We start from the raw sequence: 20,286 nt of genomic DNA on the forward strand, positions 1-20,286 counted from the left end.
GAAGGAGGTGACAGTATGTGACTCCTTGTGTCAGGGCTCCCACTAGAGGTGGAGAAGGAGGTGACAGTGTGTGACTCCTTGTGTCAGGGCTCCCTCTAGAGGTGGAGAAGGAGGTGACAGTATGTGACTCTTTGTTTCAGGGCTCCCTCTAGAGGTGGAGAAGGAGGTGACAGTATGTGACTCTTTGTGTCAGGGCTCCCTCTAGAGGTGGAGACGGGGGTGACAGTGTGTGACCCATTGTGTCAGTGCTCCCTCTAGAGGTGGAGAAGGGTGTGACAGTGTGTGCTACCTGAGACCATAGGTGGAACAGGTACATTGAGTTGAGTGAATTGCGAAGAAATCAGTGTGAAGAAAAGTTAATCAATTGAATCTACATTTGGTTTTTGCTTATTATCACTCACACAGACACACATACACACACACACACACACACACACACTCACAGACACAGAATCAATTGCATTTTTCCTGACTTGAAAACATCAGTATCGTTTTAGTCTGATAATAATAACACAACCTGTTATCATCGTCTGTTTGAAACTCCTACCTCTCCTCTCTGGAGGGGCGTCCATTTTTAAAGCTAGGATGTCTAGCCATAGACCTGTCACTCTTCATGGAGACACAGCTGGGTCCAGGGGAGTCTGCTCTCTCCTGCTGCTCTGGGCTTCAACACACACACACACACACACACACACACACACACACACACACACACACACACACACACACACACACACACACACACACACACACACACACACACACACACACACACACACACACACACACAATTTCAGTCTAGACAGAGGCTCAAAGTTCCCCAAAGCAGAACCGACCGCTACAGGAACAGTTTTGTTCCTGCAGCCATTACCTGTACTAATAGATTGTTGCAGCGCCACTAGTGGTGCATAACTTTGTTGCACTTTCTGATGTATTGAGCACCTCTGTGATTTTTGTCTGTGTCTGTCTTGTCTTCCGTGAACGCCCTTTTCTTGAACTGCAAACCATATTTTCCCACGGCTATGAATATAGCAACCTTGACCTTGACCTATTATATTTATCATCTCCACAGAGTCTCATAAAAACCAACTGGAAAGTGTCCATCGTCTGTGTAGGAGCCAGATATACTTCTTATCTTCTGTTATACAACACAGTTTATTTACTGCACATGAGTTCAAATCTCTCATAACGTGTGACTCTTTGTGTCAGGGCTTCCTCTAGAGGTGAGGAGGGAGTTCAACTGAATCTACATTTGGTCTTGGCGTATTATCACTCACACACACACACACACACACACACACACACACACACACACACACACACACACACACACACACACACACACACACACACACACACACACACACACACACACACACAATTGCATTTTCCTGCCCTGTAAACATCAGTATCGTTTTGATTTGATAATAACATCACGCTCTGTTTTCATCATCTGTTTGAAACTCCTACCTCTCCTCTCTGGAGGGGCGTCCATCTTTAAGGTTGGGAGGTCGACCCATAGAACGGTCACTCTTCATGGAGACACAGCTGGGTCCAGGGGAGTCTGCTCTCTGCTGCTGCTCTGGGCTTCAACACACACACACACACAGTCACACAGTCACACACACACGCACAGACACACACACACACACACACACACACACACACACACACACACACACACACACACACACACACACACACACACACACACACACACACACACACACACACACACCTATTATTTTTATCTTCTCCACAGTATCATAACAACCAACTGGTCTTTGTCCATCGGCTTTGTAGGAGCCAGATATACTTCTTATCTTCTGTTATACAAACACAGTTTATATACTGCACATGAGTTCATATCTCTCATAACGTGTGACTCCTTGTGTCAGGGCTCCCTCTAGAGGTGGAGAAGGAGGTGACAGTGTGTGACTCCTTGTGTCAGTGCTCCCTCTAGAGGTGGAGAAGGAGGTGACAGTGTGTGACTCCTTGTGTCAGTGCTCCCTCTAGAGGTGGAGAAGGAGGTGACAGTGTGTGACTCCTTGTGTCAGTGCTCCCTCTAGAGGTGGAGAGGGAGGTGACAGTGTGTGACTCTTTGTGTCAGGGCTCCCTCTAGAGGTGGAGAGGGAGGTGACAGTGTGTGACTCTTTGTGTCAGGGCGCCCTCTAGAGGTGGAGAAGGAGGTGACAGTGTGTGACTCCTTGTGTCAGTGCTCCCTCTAGAGGTGGAGAAGGAGGTGACAGTGTGTGACTCCTTGTGTCAGGGCTCCCTCTAGAGGTGGAGAAAGGGGTGACAGTATGTGACTCCTTGTGTCAGGGCGCCCTCTAGAGGTGGAGAAGGAGGTGACAGTGTGTGCTACCTGAGACCATAGGTGGAACAGGTACAAGCCAGGCAGTCATTGAGCGAAGTGCGAAGAAATCAATATGAAGTTTATGGAGTTAAAATCATGCCAAAACCCCCCACACACACAAAACGTGTTTTACTCACGCACAACGATTCACACACACAAAATGTATTTTACTCAAGCACAACGATTCACAAACACACTCAGTGTGGTTTGCAAACACAAAACATCATTCACAAACTAATGCATTTTGCTTCAGAAACAAATACAGTATGTTTTACACATACAAAGAAACATATTTCTTCCCCATTGTAACACGGTAAATAAATGGCAAAAAATAGGCTGAGAACGGATTCGCATTTGCGATGTGTTCAATAAAACGTAATCACGGACAAAATACGTTCAGACAAACGTAATTGAAAATGCAGAATAGTTCTCTGGGAACGTAATTTTGATGAGATTGGGTTGCTCTGTCAGTCGTCAAAAAAAGCGGACGGATGTGGTCTCTATAGCAACGACCTCAGCTACCCAACACTGATCAAAAAAAATATTGTTTCTCTCAATCAAAGCACAAAACAGGACAACTGATGTCCATAGCCTTAACCCATACATGTTGTGTAATTAACAAGGACATGTTACGTATTTTAAGAATCTAAGCTACCCACACATAGACCCAATGAAGCAGGACCAAACATATAAGCCGTAAATACTATACATAGCCACTAGGGGAGCAAGACCTTATTGAAGGCGGCTCCACCACAGAAGGCATCACCTGAAGAAGCCGAAGCCACCACGCCCACTAGGCCACGCCCACTTGACGGTCCCTTACCTGTGCACACTAGGTGAAGGGGCCAGAGATTTTCAGCGACACCCGCGAAGGGTCACGGGCCTCTGCCCGTGGCCCATAGTAGCCAGAGTTATTTTCTCTCACACGTGTTCTACACGATTCCTAGACTTTCGTTCCATAGCCATTTACCATGCCGAAACATGCAGACTTTAACAATAAACTGAGTTAAAAGCAATCCCGGATTTTGAACCTTTCCTTGAAGAAATACGTAATAGACACGTTGGGGTAGTTGTGTTGAGTAATGTCACAGATTTCGCCGTTAATGTGCAGCTATCGGGTGTTCCGTTAGCCAATGGGATGAATTCTCATAGCTTCATATATGGCCGTGGAGGGATTAGGCCCACATTGTAACGAGTTGAAAACCCCATGCGTCGAAAAAAGAAGCACAAGGGTACCCTTTTGCGTCAGAGGCTGAAGCCAAAGTCACTGACCGTCCGTCAAAAATCGACGCACTCGGAGTGAGAATGTGTTGCAAATAAAGATTTTGGGTAGAAAAAAAGGTCGTCCTGTCGGCCTTAAACTGACTCAACAGCGCCACCTGCTATTGTGTAGTGTGAATCACAGGACCTTTGTTTGTCACGTGACTTTTGGCACTAATTTTCCGCCTTGCTGATCCACGCGCAAATGCCTTCAGATCCACGCGCAACTTTCAGATTTCCGTACTTGCAGAATTGTTTTGTACTTGAAGGATTTTCTTTTGTACCTGAAAGATTTTAGTTTGTACTTGAAAGATTTTATTTTGTACTTGGAGGATATTTTTTTGCAATTGAAGAAATATGTTTCTTTGTATGTGTAAAACGTACTGCATTTGTTTCTGAAGCAGAATGCATTAGTTTGTGAATGATGTTTTGTATTTGCAAACCACGCTGAGTGTGTGTGTGAATCGTTGTGCGTGAGTAAAACACGTTTTGTGTGTGTGTGACTCCTTGTGTCAGGGCTCCCTCTAGAGTTGGAGAAGGAGGTGACAGTGTGTGACTCCTTGTGTCAGGGCTCCCTCTAGAGGTGGAGAAGGAGGTGACAGTGTGTGACTCCTTGTGTCAGGGCTCCCTCTAGAGGTGGAGAAGGAGGTGACAGTGTGTGACTCCTTGTGTCAGGGCACCCTCTAGAGGTGGAGAAGGAGGTGACAGTGTGTGACTCTTTGTGTCAGGGCTCCCTCTAGAGGTGGAGAGGGAGGTGACAGTGTGTGACTCTTTGTGTCAGGGCGCCCTCTAGAGGTGGAGAAGGAGGTGACAGTGTGTGACTCCTTGTGTCAGGGCGCCCTCTAGAGGTGGAGAAGGAGGTGACAGTGTGTGACTCTTTGTGTCAGTGCTCCCTCTAGAGGTGGAGAGGGAGGTGACAGTATGTGACTCCTTGTGTCAGGGCGCCCTCTAGAGGTGGAGAGGGAGGTGACAGTGTGTGCTACCTGAGACCATAGGTGGAACAGGTACAAGCCAGGCAGTCATTGAGCGAAGTGCGAAGAAATCAATCTGAAGAAAAGTTAATCAATTGAATCTACATTTGGTTTTTGCTTATCATCACACACACACACACACACACACACACACACACACACACACACACACACACACACACACACACACACACACACACACACACACACACACACACACACACACACACACACACACAGAATAAATTGCATTTTTCCTGAATTGGAAACGTCAGTATCGTTTTAGTTTGATAATAACAACACAGCCTGTTATCGTTTGTTTGAAACTCCTACCTCTCCTCTCTGGAGGGGCATCCATCTTTAAGGTTAGGAGGTCTTCCCATAGAACGGTCACTCTTTATGGAGACACAGCTGGGTCCAGGGGAGTGTGCTCTCTCCTGCTGCTCTGGGCTTCAACACACACACACACACACACACACACACACACACACACACACACACACACACACACACACACACACACACACACACACACACACACACACACACACACACACACATCTATTATATTTATCTTCGCCACAGTCTCATAACAACCAACTGGAAAGTGTCCATCGTCTGTGTAGGAGCCAGATATACTTCTTATCTTCTGTTATACAACACAGTTTATTTACTGCACATGAGTTCAAATCTCTCATAACGTGTGACTCTTTGTGTCAGGGCTTCCTCTAGAGGTGAGGAGGGAGTTCAACTGAATCTACATTTGGTCTTGGCGTATTATCACACACACACACACACACACACACACACACACACACACACACACACACACACACACACACACACACACACACACACACACACACACACACACACACACACACACACACACACAATTGCATTTTCCTGACCTGTAAACATCAGTATCGTTTTGATTTGATAATAACATCACGCTCTGTTTTCATCATCTGTTTGAAACTCCTACCTCTCCTCTCTGGAGGGGCGTCCATCTTTAAGGTTGGGAGGTCGACCCATAGAACGGTCACTCTTCATGGAGACACAGCTGGGTCCAGGGGAGTCTGCTCTCTGCTGCTGCTCTGGGCTTCAACACACACACACACACAGTCACACAGTCACACACACACGCACAGACACACACACACACACACACACACACACACACACACACACACACACACACACACACACACATACACACACACACACAGTCACACAGTCACACACACACACACAGACACACACACACAGACACACACACCTATTATTTTTTATCTTCTCCACAGTCTCATAACAACCAACCGGTCTTTGTCCATCGTCTGTGTAGGAGCCAGATATACTTCTTATCTTCTGTTATACAAACACAGTTTATTTACTGCACATGAGTTCATATCTCTCATAACGTGTGACTCTTTGTTTCAGGGCTCCCTCTAGAGGTGAGGAGGAGGTGACAGTGTGTGACTCCTTGTGTCAGGGCTCCCTCTAGAGGTGGAGAAGGAGGTGACAGTGTGTGACTCTTTGTGTCAGGGCTCCCTCTAGAGGTGGAGAAGGAGGTGACAGTGTGTGACTCCTTGTGTCAGGGCGCCCTCTAGAGGTGGAGAAGGAGGTGACAGTGTGTGACTCCTTGTGTCAGGGCTCCCTCTAGAGGTGGAGAAGGAGGTGACAGTGTGTGACTCCTTGTGTCAGGGCTCCCTCTAGAGGTGGAGAGGGAGGTGACAGTGTGTGACTCCTTGTGTCAGTGCTCCCTCTAGAGGTGGAGAAGGAGGTGACAGTATGTGACTCCTTGTGTCAGTGCTCCCTCTAGAGGTGGAGAAGGAGGTGACAGTGTGTGACTCCTTGTGTCAGGGCTCCCTCTAGAGGTGGAGAAGGAGGTGACAGTGTGTGACTCTTTGTGTCAGGGCTCCCTCTAGAGGTGGAGAAGGAGGTGACAGTGTGTGACTCCTTGTGTCAGTGCTCCCTCTAGAGGTGGAGAAGGAGATGACAGTGTGTGACTCCATGTGTCAGTGCTCCCTCTAGAGGTGGAGAGGGAGGTGACAGTGTGTGACTCCTTGTGTCAGGGCTCCCTCTAGAGGTGGAGAAAGGGGTGACAGTATGTGACTCCTTGTGTCAGGGCGCCCTCTAGAGGTGGAGAAGGAGGTGACAGTGTGTGCTACCTGAGACCATAGGTGGAACAGGTACAAGCCAGGCAGTCATTGAGCGAAGTGCGAAGAAATCAATATGAAGAAAAGTTTATGGAGTTAGAATCATGCCAAAACCCCCCACACACAAAACGTGTTTTACTCACGCACAACGATTCACACACACAAAATGTGTTTTACTCAAGCACAACGATTCACAAACACACTCAGTGTGGTTTGCAAATACAAAACATCATTCACAAACTAATGCATTTTGCTTCAGAAACAAATACAGTATGTTTTACACATACAAAGAAACATATTTCTTCGCCATTGTAACACGGTAAATAAATGGCAAAAAATAGGCTGAGAACGGATTCGCATTTGCGATATGTTCAATAAAACGTAATCAAGGACAAAATACGTTCAGACAAACGTAATTGAAAATGCCGAATAGTTCTCTGGGAACGTAATTTTGATGAGATTGGGTTGCTCTGTCAGTCGTCAAAAAAAGCAGACGGATGTGGTCTCTATAGCAACGACCTCAGCTACCCAACACTGATCAAAAAAAATGTTGTTTCTCTCAATCAAAGCACAAAACAGGACAACTGATGTCCATAGCATTAACCCATTCATGTTGTGTAATTAACAAGGACACGTTGGGGTAGTTGTGTTGAGTAATGTCACAGATTTCGCCGTTAATGTGCAGCTATCGGGTCTTCCGTTAGCCAATGGGATGAATTCTCATAGCTTCATATATGGCCGTGGAGGGATTAGGCCCACATTGTAACGAGTTGAAAACCCCATGCGTCGAAAAAAGAAGCACAAGGGTACCCTTTTGCGTCAGAGGCTGAAGCCAAAGTCACTGACCGTGGCGCTGTTGAGTCATTTTAAGGCCGACAGGACGATCTTTTTTTCTACCCAAAATCTTTATTTGCTACACATTCTCACTCCGAGCGCGTCGAGGTGGAGAGGGAGGTGACAGTATGTGACTCTTTGTGTCAGGGCGCCCTCTAGAGGTGGAGAAGGAGGTGACAGTGTGTGACTCCTTGTGTCAGGGCTCCCTCTAGAGGTGGAGAAGGAGGTGACAGTATGTGACTCTTTGTGTCAGGGCGCCCTCTAGAGGTGGAGAAGGAGGTGACAGTGTGTGACTCCTTGTGTCAGGGCTCCCTCTAGAGGTGGAGAAAGGGGTGACAGTATGTGACTCCTTGTGTCAGGGCGCCCTCTAGAGGTGGAGAGGGAGGTGACAGTGTGTGACTCTTTGTGTCAGGGCGCCCTCTAGAGGTGGAGAAGGAGGTGACAGTGTGTGACTCCTTGTGTCAGTGCTCCCTCTAGAGGTGGAGAAGGAGGTGACAGTGTGTGACTCCTTGTGTCAGGGCTCCCTCTAGAGGTGGAGAAAGGGGTGACAGTATGTGACTCCTTGTGTCAGGGCGCCCTCTAGAGGTGGAGAGGGAGGTGACAGTGTGTGCTTCCTGAGACCATAGGTGGAACAGGTACAAGCCAGGCAGTCATTGAGCGAAGTGCGAAGAAATCAATATGAAAAAAAGTTAATCAACTGAATCTACATTTGGTTTTTGCTTATTATCACACACACACACACACACACACACACACACACACACACACACACACACACACACACACACACACACACACACACACACACACACACACACACACACACACACACACACACAGAATCAATTGCATTTTTCCTGAATTGAAAACGTCAGTATCGTTTTAGTCTGATAATAACAACACAGCCTGTTATCGTTTGTTTGAAACTCCTACCTCTCCTCTCTGGAGGGGCATCCATCTTTAAGGTTAGGAGGTCTTCCCATAGAACGGTCACTCTTCATGGAGACACAGCTGGGTCCAGGGGAGTGTGCTCTCTCCTGCTGCTCTGGGCTTCAACACACACACACACACACACACACACACACACACACACACACACACACACACACACACACACACACACACACACACACACACACACACACACACACACACACACACACACAGCTGTTACTCAGACTAATGATGGAGTATGATGTATCACTGCTGAGCTCTGAGATGGACAATAGTCACAGACAGAGAGATCCTCTTCTTACCTCTTAGCTTTGCTCTGGCCACCATGTTCCCCAGACAGAGTGGTCTTAGAGGTAGGACCCCCCTCCTCTCTCTCCTCGTCCATAGTCGACCGCAGCTCCATAAGGTTCCTACGACCACTCAAGTGTTTATTCTCTGCTTTTATATGAGCTGCGTACTTCCGGTCACAAGGGGCTGTTGTCTCTGTCTCTTTGGACCAGAGGCAGGGTGGTCTTAACTAGACGCAGATTCATAGACCCTCTCGTCCTCAACGAGGGAGAGATGAGGAGATGCTGCCCAGACGTTTCTAATAAACTATTTAATAACATATCATCATTCCAGAGAACAAATACAGAGAACAAGACCTTGTAAGAGATGACGTTTAAACACCTTCACTAACCAAGATGGCCATCTTCCTGTCTCAATAATGTAATCATAATACCTCACTACAAATATAACAGCTGTACATACTGTCCTAAGTACCTTTAAGGTCACCAAAGGACACAAGGAGACACAAGAAGAAAAAGTCACTTTTAACGTCAACCTGACGCTCACTCCAGGCTGGAAGGTTCAGGGTTCGGTCCCCAATGCCCACAGTCTAACAGGTAGCATTCTACAGAGCAGGAATCTTAAAAATGATTCAATAGCAAATGTATCAAATAGCAATGCATTCATACATTGACTAAGGTTTTTAACCATGTGGTTTTACAGGAAGCTAACCATCAAACTATTGATAAGATTCAGTTATTCATATTTATGATCCATCACGGATCATAGTTGACTACAGTACCTTAGTCGTCTTCCTGCTGTGATGAAGTGAGCCACACCAAACCGTCCGACTCATAACAAGGAAATGATGAACCAACCAGTTGGACCAGTTCCCCTCCCAGTTCATACTCCTCCCAGACTGACATGCTAAGGCGGCTGACCCAAGAATAATAACTTTATTAAAATATGAATGATGGACTTTAGCTCAGAAAAAGTTAATTTAGTCTAACTTGATAAATTAACTGTATGTTCATGTACACAGACTATTATTCATTTGTATCTGACATGGTTCTCTATAACTTCAGCTGACACAACACACGTCACAGCAACAGCTGACGCATCTGAAGAAGACTGCAGGAAGTATTCAAAACATGTCAGATACAAACAAGTGAATACTAGTCTGAGCTTCTACACATCACAGCTAAAGTCCATTAACTTGTATGTTCATGTAAACAGACTAGAGAAAAACCAAGAGACACTAGATGGTTCAACCAGCATGCAGAGCCACTCAGTCACTGAGTCAGCTGCTTCTCTACAGCAGAACCAACAGGAACATAGATGGCGTGTTACAAATAAAGAGACTGATATACTGAAAAGAAGCACATCAAGTAGAAGAGGCGTCCTCGGCTCTGTGTCTGCTGAACACCTCCATGCATAATCCTCCTCCATCTTAAAGGATCACGACCTAGTTTATTTTAACACTTGAATAGAGTTGCGAAGTCACGCTCCTTCCGGTAGAGCCCATGGGACCTTTGAGATCAAAAAATATGAATGGGTTTCAATGTAGGGAAGTAATTATTTGTTGGTCCCAGTCTTTATATGCCCCGGATTACACAATTGTTGTTTGTGGAATTAAATGATAATTTTTCATGCAAAGAAAAATAAAAATAAGTTTGATAATGTTAGGATTTGTGTGAGGCCGCTTTGTGAACTACAGCCCCTTGCTGCTCTCGACGCGAATGATATACGTCACCACCACTCTGGTACAGACATGGCGATCTCTCTGCTCCACTTCACCGCTTTTTTCCAAGGGGAGGATAAAAGCATCAAAATAGGTGAAAACCATAAGTCGGGGCATGTGGAGAGTTTCAGTTGTGCCGATGGGGAGATTGTCGGTCTTGTCCCCGCCAGTCGCAGGGAGAGTGACGTCACGAGACATGTAGTCTTTCTCATTGTGTTTCCTCTACAGCCTTTATCTGAACAATTCCATAATAAACGGTAAAACTGTTGACATGAAGAATTATCATTTAAATCCAAAAACAACGTATGTGTAATCCGGGGCATATAAAGACTGGGGCCAGAAAATAATTACTTCACTCCATTGAAACCCATTCATATTTTTTGATCTCATAGGTCCCATGGGCTCTACCGGAAGGGGCGTGACCTTGCCGCTCTATTGCCTCAGGGGAAACAGATTGTAACGGCTGCCAAGAAGCACACATAGTCAACCTTTAATAAATCGTAGTTCTGCGTACCATGCACCGCACGACTGCAGAACCTTGATTCATGACCATACGGCAAACAGCGCACCCAACAAACTAACATGTCCTTCTTGGTAACGTTGGCGGCAACGATACACACAACATGTTAACACTCAACAACACACAACCAATTAACTACCCCGTCCCCAACCCACTAACCCCACTTATCCAAACAATTACAAAGGACGATAAAGGCCCTTTGTTAATCAGGCAACACAGATTCCCAGGATCCCCTGCGCGAACCCGTAGGAGTCGCCACGGTATGAATCAGTAGAATCTATACGGATGATTCCGCTTTTCAGAAGAGCCGAGTACTGAGTAGAGTTTCCTCAGAGCACAAGATACTCAGAGTACCGACCACTCAGAGTAAAGAGTACTCAGTAAGGGTTAGCATGTTGTACTGGCGTGTGATTTTTTAATTAATTAAATTTCTTTATTCATTTCTCTTGAATGAGTCTTGAAGAGAATCTCGTTCGGTTGGATTCTTCTTGCGTCTTTTCCTCCCTTAGGCTAAACCCTTTCCTGGCAGGTATTCAGATAAGGCCCAACACACACACACACACACACAAATCTTCACTTTTGCCAAGTTTAACATCCTACCCTTTAAGATCCCAAACGGTCTACTCTGCTGCAGTCTGTGATTCATTCAACTCCAGCTGTAGTAAAGTGGAACATTTTGCTATAAGTGTACATGAATCATTTAAACGTCTTGAGAGTAGTTAACCAAATTAATTGACACAGGGTCCGTTTGAAACCCTGGAAAAGGTGCAACGCAGCTGGTGAGAAGATGTCAGTGCGATTGGCTGACTTAAAAAACACGAACCAGTCATCACCAGTGACTTGTGTTGAGGCTGTCAACACAGAAGTCACTGAGTCAGCTGCTTCTCTACAGCAGAGTTAATTAAACTTGAAGGTAATTTCCGTCTCATACGAGGGATACTCTCAGATATAGAGAAGGTTATACACTGCAGAATGATGCAGGCCCACAGAGAAAAAGACCCAGTACAAGAGGACGTATAAACACCTTCCCTAACCAAGATGGCCGTCTTCCTGTCTAAATAATGTACTCATAACAACACACTACAAATATAACAACTGTACATTATATCTTAAGTACCTTTAAAGTCACCAAAGGACACTTGTGATTAAGAACACATTCTAAATCAGAGGAAACAGTCATTATAACCTCAACCGGACGCTTGACTCCAGGCTGGAAGGTTCAGGTTCATGTGGTTTTACAGGAAACTAACCATCACCCTATTGATGAGATTCAAAGTTATGTATGATCTATCACGGATCAGAGTGGACTACAGTACCTTAGTCGTCTTCCTGCTGTTATGAAGTGAGCCACACCAAACCATCTGAATCATAACAAGGAAATGATGAACCAACCAGTTGGACCAGTTCCCCTTCTAGTTCATACTCCTCCCAGACTAACATGCTAAGGCGGCTGATCCAAGAATAATAACTTTGTTAAAATAACAATGATGGACGGAGAGCTGTGATGTGTAGAAGCTCAGAGAAAAACCAAGAGACACTCGATGGTTCAACCAGCCTGTAGAGACACTCAGTCACTGAGTCAGCTGCTTCTCTACAGCAGAACCAACAGAACACAGATACCATGTTATCAATAAAGAGACTGATAACGTCATGAATAGAAGCACATCAAGTAGAAAAGGCCTTCTCTGCTCTGTGTCTGCTGAACACCTCCATGTACAATCCTCCTCCCTCCTTCAAAGATATCACCACCTTGTTTAAATCAACACTTTATTTGCGTCAGTGTGAACGTATGAATCGATAGTTACGTATGTAACTACGGTTCTATGAATACTGGATGACCGCCAGAGGCGGTACAAAGACACCTGTGACCCCTGATGAGCTCCGGACAGCCTATATATTCCGCTGACATTAGAGGATCAGTTCCTGCAGAATCTTCTCGCGAGTACCGAGGCTTCTGAGTGACAGAGCACTCTGGCGGTCATCCAGGATTCATAGAACCGTAGTTACATACGTAACTATCCTTCTATTTCATACTTACTGACCGGTGCTTCAAGCACTGGATTGCTCATACCAACAAGGTCACGAGGAACTCTAACACCTACCTCATTGAGAGGAAACAGCAGAGTCGGGCAACAGGACCACATCACAGATGTCTTCCAGGGGCACGCCCCGCAGGGCAGCCCATGACGTTGAGACAGCCCTGGTAGAGTGGCACCTGACCCCGGATGGCAGGGGGTGACCACCTCCTTTATAGGCATGGGTGATGACGTCCACAACCCAATGAGACAATCGCTGCTTGGAGAGAGCACAGCCCCTCCTAGGACCACCATAGCAGAGGAAGAGCTGGTCCGACCGTCTAATGCCTGCGGTCGCAGCTATGTACGCTCTCAGAGCTCGCACAGGACACAGCAGTTTGAACCTGTCCTCCCCTTCCGAGGCGATAAATTGTGCCAGGCGGACAGGTCGGTTGAGGTTTGATGATGACAGAACCTTCGGGAGGAAAGCTGGATTCGGCCACAGGGTAACCCCTGAGCCATCTGAGTTCCACCTCAGACATGAGTCAGCATGAAGCTCCCCGACGCGCTTCGCTGGCGCGATGACCAGGAGAAAGGCAGTTTTAGTAGAGACCCACTTCAGCTCCACCTGAGCCAGGGGTTCAAAAGGAGGCAAGCATAAAGCATCGAGCACCAGGTGCAGATCCCATGCTGGGGCACACTGTGCTCGTGGGGGTCGTAACCGCAACGCGCTGTGTTATTATCCACCCGAGCATGTCTTGAGGAGATGGCTGCCACGTATACCCTCAGAGTAGCTGGGGACCGGCCGCCATCCACGAGTGACTGGAGGAACTCCAAAATATTTGGAACTGAACAATGCACAGGGTCCTCAGCCCTGTCTGAACACCATGCGTTAAATAGCTGCCACCTATTCTCATACTGTGCCCGAGTAGAAGGCGCCCTGGCGTTCAGTATGGTATTGCAGACATCGTCTGAGTACTCCCTGCAGAGGCCAGACCCATAGCTGCAGGCAACGAGGGTCGGGATGCCAGATCTTGCCCTGTCACTGAGACAGGAGATCCTTCCTGTCGGGAAGGCGCTGTGGTGAACTGCTGCAGAGCCTGCGCAGCAGTGGAAACCATGTTCTCCCTGGCCAGAAGGGGGCTACCAACAGCAGTCTGTGACCCTGCTGGAGGACCCTCTGTAGCGTCGGAAATATCAGAGGGATTGGTGGAAAGGCATAGAGGAGACCCTCTGGCCAATCGTGGGCGAGAGCATCCTGACCCAGAGGGCTGCTCTCCTCTGTCCAGGAGAACCACAGGGGGCAATGGGTCAACTCCTTTGTGGCAAAGAGATCCAGCTCTGCCCTGCCGAAGACGTCCCAGATGTTGAGAATGACCTCCGGATGAAGCCGCCACTCCCCCGGCGGAGGCTTGCAACGGGAGAGTAAGTCTGCAGCCTGATTGCCCTGGAGAAGAAACGATCTGTCCCTCCAAGGAGCCAGGGCAAGAAGGCAAACAGATATGGCAGGTTCTTCATGCCCCGCGACTGCAGGGGTGAGAGGGCTGCCACCACACACCTGGTGAAAATCCGTGGGGAAAGGGAGAGGCCGAATGGGAGCAACATGAACTGAAAACGTCGCCCCTGGAAAGCAAACCGCAGAAACTGTCTGTGGTGTGGTGCTATAGGAACGTGAAAGTAGGCATCGTTCAGGTCTACTGATGTAAACCACTCCCCTCTGGCAACAGTAGGCAGAACCTCTGCAGTGCTTAGCATGTGGAACCTCAGGACCTTCAGGAACCTTTTGAGACCCCTCAAGTCGAGGATAGGACGGTGTCCGCCTTCTTTCTTTGTTACCAGAAAGTAAGTTGAGTAGAACCCCCTGAGTTGCAACAGGGGATCTACTGGGTCGATGGCACCCTTGTCCAGGAGGGCGGACAACTCCTGGGTGAGGGCTTGGGTTTTTGCCGGGTCGTATGATGGTCATCTTGACCCGGCCACAGGCTGGGGGCCGAACGCCTGCAGAGAAGCGTCACTGAAATCGTGGGCCGGAGCACCCACTGCAACCTCCTGCAGGGATGCTGACAGAGCGAGCATCAGGTGGGACATAGAATTGCCTATGCGTCCCATGCGTGCCGCTGCGTCATAGACTTTGGAGAGCAGGTTATCCGTAACCTGACACTGGGGACGAGGACACCTCGCATCCGGTCTTAGAGCCTCATCAGGCGAGACAATTAGAGCGGCTATGGTCGGCTCAACTGCTGGCATGCGGTCCAAGCCAAACTTGGGTGCATCCTGCATGGCTGCCAGGGGCAGACCGTCGGATGTTGCATGAGAGAGAGCTCTAGAATCCCTCCAGCATACATGCAACTCCCTCAGATACTCCTCCGATGGAGGCACGGTAAAGCTGGCGGGGGCTGGGCCACGCATGAAGAAAGCACTGGCCGGAGCCAGCTGCGCTTGCGGCACGTCTAGCCGCAGACTGGCCAGGGCCATACGAATGATGGCTCCCATTGAGTTGGCCTCAGAAGCACCAGTAGAGCTGCGGGTCGAAGGACGGGAGCACGCCGCGGAGGCACGGGAGGCTGCGTCCTGTAGGACCCCATCCGGCTCATACTCGGCAGCTCACGCTGCCAGAGAAAGCACATCTTCCTCCGGCTCCAAGGCAGCTGCCGGAGGAGCAAGAGCACCTGGCTCCCCTGCACCAGTCCCAGCCCGAAAGGCCAGGAAGAGGGACTTCATGCTTTCGAGCTCCGCTGTTAATTGGCCTACCTTGGAGGCAAGCCCGGACTCCTTAACCTTAGGACATGAATATTTTTTACACATTTTAGTCTTCTTCACGGATTCCTGCCAAAACTGCCACTGATGAATAAAACGCAGGGCCCTGCATTTAGGCTAAATACATTTTTTATTTTTAAAAACCATACACATTACTTGACAAAGTTTCAAATGTAAATCCAATCACGATAACCATTTAAATTGCTCAAGATAACCAGACATGAAGTACTTTATTTTCCAAATGTTAAAAAAAAAATCCAGAAAACAGATGGATAAACATTCATTCCCGTTACAGGAAGAAGCTACGGAACAAACTCCTTTGTATGGATACTGCTTTTTTCTCATCCTTCAGTTTGTACGCCATATCAAGCTGCTTTATTTCATCTGTAAAACATGACAAAAAAAAAGAAAAAATTTCCAGAAAATAACGTTATGTATTATTGTGGTTAACATTTCCCTTGTGCCGCCGTCCTCCAGGTTCATACCAGGAGCGATGCTATGCAGTCACCGTGCCGGCCAAGGAATTCCCCCAATCGGTTTCACAATGCATTACAATTTTGACCGCAAACTCTTCTATAGAAGCCGGTTCTCTTTCAAAACGTGTGCACCCTGAGAAGAATATTCCTATCACACCAATTTACACCCATTTGTTTTAATTCTCAAGAGCCCGAAGCCCCCCCCACCCCAGTCCCGCGTTTTTGTGTGTCAAGTCTCGCGTTCTGCGAGTAGGAGGAAAGGTTAGCAACTGTGTCGTCATAAAAATACAAAGGTACAATTTGTCTGGTGTGTATCAAAATTTGTTCCCCAAGGGACGCTATGAAATAAAGTACCCTGTGCAGATACCAGTGTATGTGTCGTTTATGTTGACGTGTCAAATCCTTTTTTTTTTTGTTTGTTTCCAGTACATCAGGTGTCAAAAATATTTTACAAACAACCCAGATGCAGCAACATTTTCATGGTGGTGGTAGAAGGAGTCTTATGGACAAAGATGGACGATACAAACTGTTTATTTTTTTGTGGTGAGGGATTATTTTTTAAAAGTCAACAAAATAGATATGGGATAGAGGGATGCATAAAGTTGTTCCAAAGAGAGATCTTAAAGATTGAATGAAATATGAAGGGAAAAAAATCCATTTGATTTGACCAGAGACAACATTTCCCTACTAAAGACAAAAGTTAAGTTAAAAGATTCCGTCTTAGTCGATTTTTTTTGTTGCTGTTGTATTAATTCCTTTCTATGCCTGAGTAAACAAATATGAATATTGTACATTGGCAGGGACTGATGTAAAGAAAGGAGAGGAAAGAACTCAAGAGAAGGACAATGTGTAGGTCAACCAGCAGTTTCAAAAACTCTTAAGAACATACCCTTTCAAAACGTGACCATCAAGGTGTCCAGAGCCCTTGAATGCAATCGATAAACCCATGAATGACTGAATGAATGAGTGAGTGAATAGAACTCGGAGCTCCTCAGAAACTTTACATAGAAATGTGAGTGGAGAGAGGTCCGGTTTGTCTCCTGTGAAATCCCCTGCGGCAGACCTCTGTTCCACTGTTTCACAAGCCTTAGTGTTTATCTGTTTGGCTAGAGAGTTTTATATTTATCTACAAATATATAACAAGTAAAACGTGCAGGCAAAAATAGTTAGGTTTCCATAGAAACACCCTTTTTTTCCTGAAAATACAGCAGTATCTGAAATAGTGTCTCATTCGATCTTTTGTGTCTCTTCTTTTTAGTTTTTTTAAACTGTCCCCAGTTTTAATTCGATCGTACGCCAGGAAGCTCTTTTTGCCCACGAACAGAAAAAAAGTATCTACAAACTTTGTAAACAGACCTGCTTTATCAAAAAAAAAAAACATAAATAGTTCAGAATATTAACAGCCAATGGAGCAGAGGCTTTGAATGAGCGAGGGCCAGAGAGCTAAATATACATCATTCAGATAAAAGCGTAGAGATTCTTTTAAATTCGTACAGCCGATCATCAAGCCAGGAGGAGCTTCTTCTCCTCAATCAATAATAATAAGAAGAAGAATAAGAATAACAACAACAACAATAATAATAATAATAAAAACAGGTCACTTTCAATCCGAGTTTGTAATCACACCTCTCGTGCACCGAGAAAAAGACAATTATACCACGGAGGAAGGGTGGTGGGGGGGGTGAGGTCGGGGAGTCCGGGGGTGGGGGGGGGGGGAGAGAAAAAATGTTTCAAAAGACAAATGCATCCACACCAACCAAAACCCTCCACTCTGAACCAATGTCTGATGCATCACCGAAGCCCAGCCGGGCCAATCCCGGACCCCCCTGCCCCCCCCGAGGAGCCTGCGGCCCCTCCTTGACTCCTCTCCTTGTCTCCTCGTTTCCTCTCCCCTTCCCCTGCTAGTGCATCTGTCCGGTCGTCAGAGCTTCCTCCCGAGCTGGGCGGTAAAGTGGTGGTGTGCGTGGAGCTGTGTGTGTGTGTGTGTGTGTATGTGTATGTGTATGTGTATGTGTATGTGTATGTGTATGTGTGTGTGTGTGTGTGGAGGGACTGAGGGAGGTGGTGTCAGGGGTGTGTGTTTGTCGTAGTAGTACTAGTAGTAGTAGTAGTAGTAGTAGTAGTAGTAGTAGTAGTAGCAGTGTGGCCCCTCCGGCCCCAGGGGATCAGAGGGAGGTCTCCAGGCTGTGAGGGCCCCCTCCAGGCTGTGAGGGCCCCCTCCCTGGGGGGGGGATCAGAGGGAGGTCTCCAGGCTGTGAGGGCCCCCTCCAGGCTGTGAGGGCCCCCTCCAGGCTGTGAGGGCCCCCTCCAGGCTGTGAGGGCCCCCTCCCTGGGGGGGGATCAGAGGGAGGTCTCCAGGCTGTGAGGGCCCCCTCCAGGCTGTGAGGGCCCCCTCCCTGGGGGGGGGATCAGAGGGAGGTCTCCAGGCTGTGCAGGGGGCTCCCGGGGCTGGCCAGCGGCGAGGCGGTGGGGGCCGGCGGCTTCAGGCCGACGTGGAGGTGGTTGTTGCTCTCCACGGCGTTATTGTTCTGGTTGGGCGTGGCCGGCGGGGGCTCGGGGCCCTGGAGGGGGGGCGTGGGGGCGGGGCTGGGCGCGGGGCTCCCGGGGGCGGGGCCGGGCGAGGGCGGGGCGGGCGAGGCGTTGCGGGGGCTGGCCGAGTTGCGCTTGGTGGGCGCGTCGTCCTCGGCGTCGGTGTCGTCGATCAGGGGGATGTGCGTCTCCGAGTCCTCGATGGTGAACTCGGGGTGGCTCATGAAGTTATGGATGGAGGAGCGCGGGTCGGGCTTCTCCATGCCCTCATAGAGGGACACGGAGCTGCGGAATGCATTCACCACCCGGATCTGCACCACGGGGGGGGGGGGGGGGGGAAATGGAGATAAAGTCAGTCTTGTTTCCATAGAAACACACATTTGGACCTTAAACAGCTGGCAGCACTGCATTCAGGAGGGGTTTAATAGGGTCAATAGTAGGGACGACTCGTGTGCTTTGGGCGGCGGGGGCATGCATGCAGGAATGCTGTGGTGCTTAGTAGTACATTTGAGTAGTCCTGATGCTGGTGGTTAATCATTGACTGCCCTGGACTGCCGTTGAAACACTCTGTTTAGTGAGGAGCTTCAAATAAATACTTTGGGAAGAAGTAAGTAGTGACCCCTGGGGAGCGTTGAAACCGACCAATAGAATGCAGTCTGTGACTGTAGGGTTAGAAGGGGCATTTCACCAAATAACAACTCTGGATTAGGGGCCGAGGCCAATTTAATCAAAAGTGCAAAGAGGGGACAGGAAGGAAAATAGTTCTTTGACAGAGGACAGATCCAAAGACAAGAGGTTATTGTTGTTGAACATGCTCAAAGAGAGACAGAGAGAGATACACACACAGAGAGACAGAGACAGAGACAGACAGAGAGAGAGAGACAGAGAGAGAGACAGAGAGAGAGAGAGAGAGAGAGACAGACAGAGAGACAAAGACAGAGAGAGACACACACAGAGAGAGACAGAGAGTCAGAGACAGAGACAGAGACACACACACACACACACACGCACACACGCACGCACGCACGCACGCACAGTGAGGGACAGATAGAGACAGAAAGAGAGATAGAGAAATTGGCAGAGTAAATAAGTATAGGAGAGACAGATGAGGACAGCACGTAAGACAGTAAGAGAGAGACAAGCAAAAATACAATAAGAGAGAGAAAGTGAGAAAGACAGAGTAAGAGAAAGAGACAGACAGAAGGACAGAGGAAGTGAGAGACAGCCTGAAGGACAGAGGAAGAGAGAGAGACAGTGAGAAGGACAGTAAGAGAGAGAGACAGTGAGAAGGACAGTAAGAGAGAGAGACGGACACACACAGTGTGAGAAGGACAGAAGGAGTTGGAAGGGAGAGCGAGTAAGAGGGAGCGAGAGGATTAGCTTGTGGGGGAATAAAGGGATGAGCGGCGGCAGCAAAGCGTCTGCAAGCTGGTAAAACATGTGAGGA

The 20,286-nt window shown here is 47.8% G+C and overlaps 2 protein-coding genes across 9 annotated transcripts in view; both read right to left on the reverse strand.

The window, feature by feature from the left end:
* LOC130372549 (NACHT, LRR and PYD domains-containing protein 3-like) overlaps positions 1-12,402 on the reverse strand; it is a 32,974-nt gene extending 20,572 nt beyond the window's left edge. For 2 of the 7 annotated variants that reach the window (XM_056578614.1, XM_056578609.1), the window contains exons 1-6: positions 8,837-10,339; positions 8,514-8,630; positions 5,573-5,689; positions 4,921-5,037; positions 1,471-1,587; positions 548-664 (exon numbers count right to left, since the gene is read on the reverse strand). In XM_056578614.1, the coding sequence (XP_056434589.1) occupies positions 548-664; positions 1,471-1,587; positions 4,921-5,037; positions 5,573-5,689; positions 8,514-8,630; positions 8,837-8,937 (686 nt within the window). In that variant the 5' untranslated portion in view covers positions 8,938-10,339. Of the gene's footprint in view, positions 1-547; positions 665-1,470; positions 1,588-4,920; positions 5,038-5,572; positions 5,690-8,513; positions 8,631-8,836; positions 10,340-12,378 lie in introns of those variants that run through there. The other 5 variants (XM_056578611.1, XM_056578610.1, XM_056578612.1 and 2 more) reach the window with 5 other exon arrangements.
* A 3,658-nt stretch (positions 12,403-16,060) lies between these two features.
* The window catches only part of atp2b1a (ATPase plasma membrane Ca2+ transporting 1a), a 39,071-nt gene continuing 34,845 nt past the window's right edge, over positions 16,061-20,286 (reverse strand). For both annotated transcript variants that reach the window (XM_056578036.1, XM_056578035.1), the window contains one exon: positions 16,061-19,150. In XM_056578036.1, the coding sequence (XP_056434011.1) occupies positions 18,719-19,150 (432 nt within the window). In that variant the 3' untranslated portion in view covers positions 16,061-18,718. The remainder of the gene's footprint in view (positions 19,151-20,286) is intronic.

The sequence above is a fragment of the Gadus chalcogrammus genome, chromosome 19 (genome assembly GCF_026213295.1).
Source record: "Gadus chalcogrammus isolate NIFS_2021 chromosome 19, NIFS_Gcha_1.0, whole genome shotgun sequence".
NCBI classification, from domain to species: domain Eukaryota; kingdom Metazoa; phylum Chordata; class Actinopteri; order Gadiformes; family Gadidae; genus Gadus; species Gadus chalcogrammus.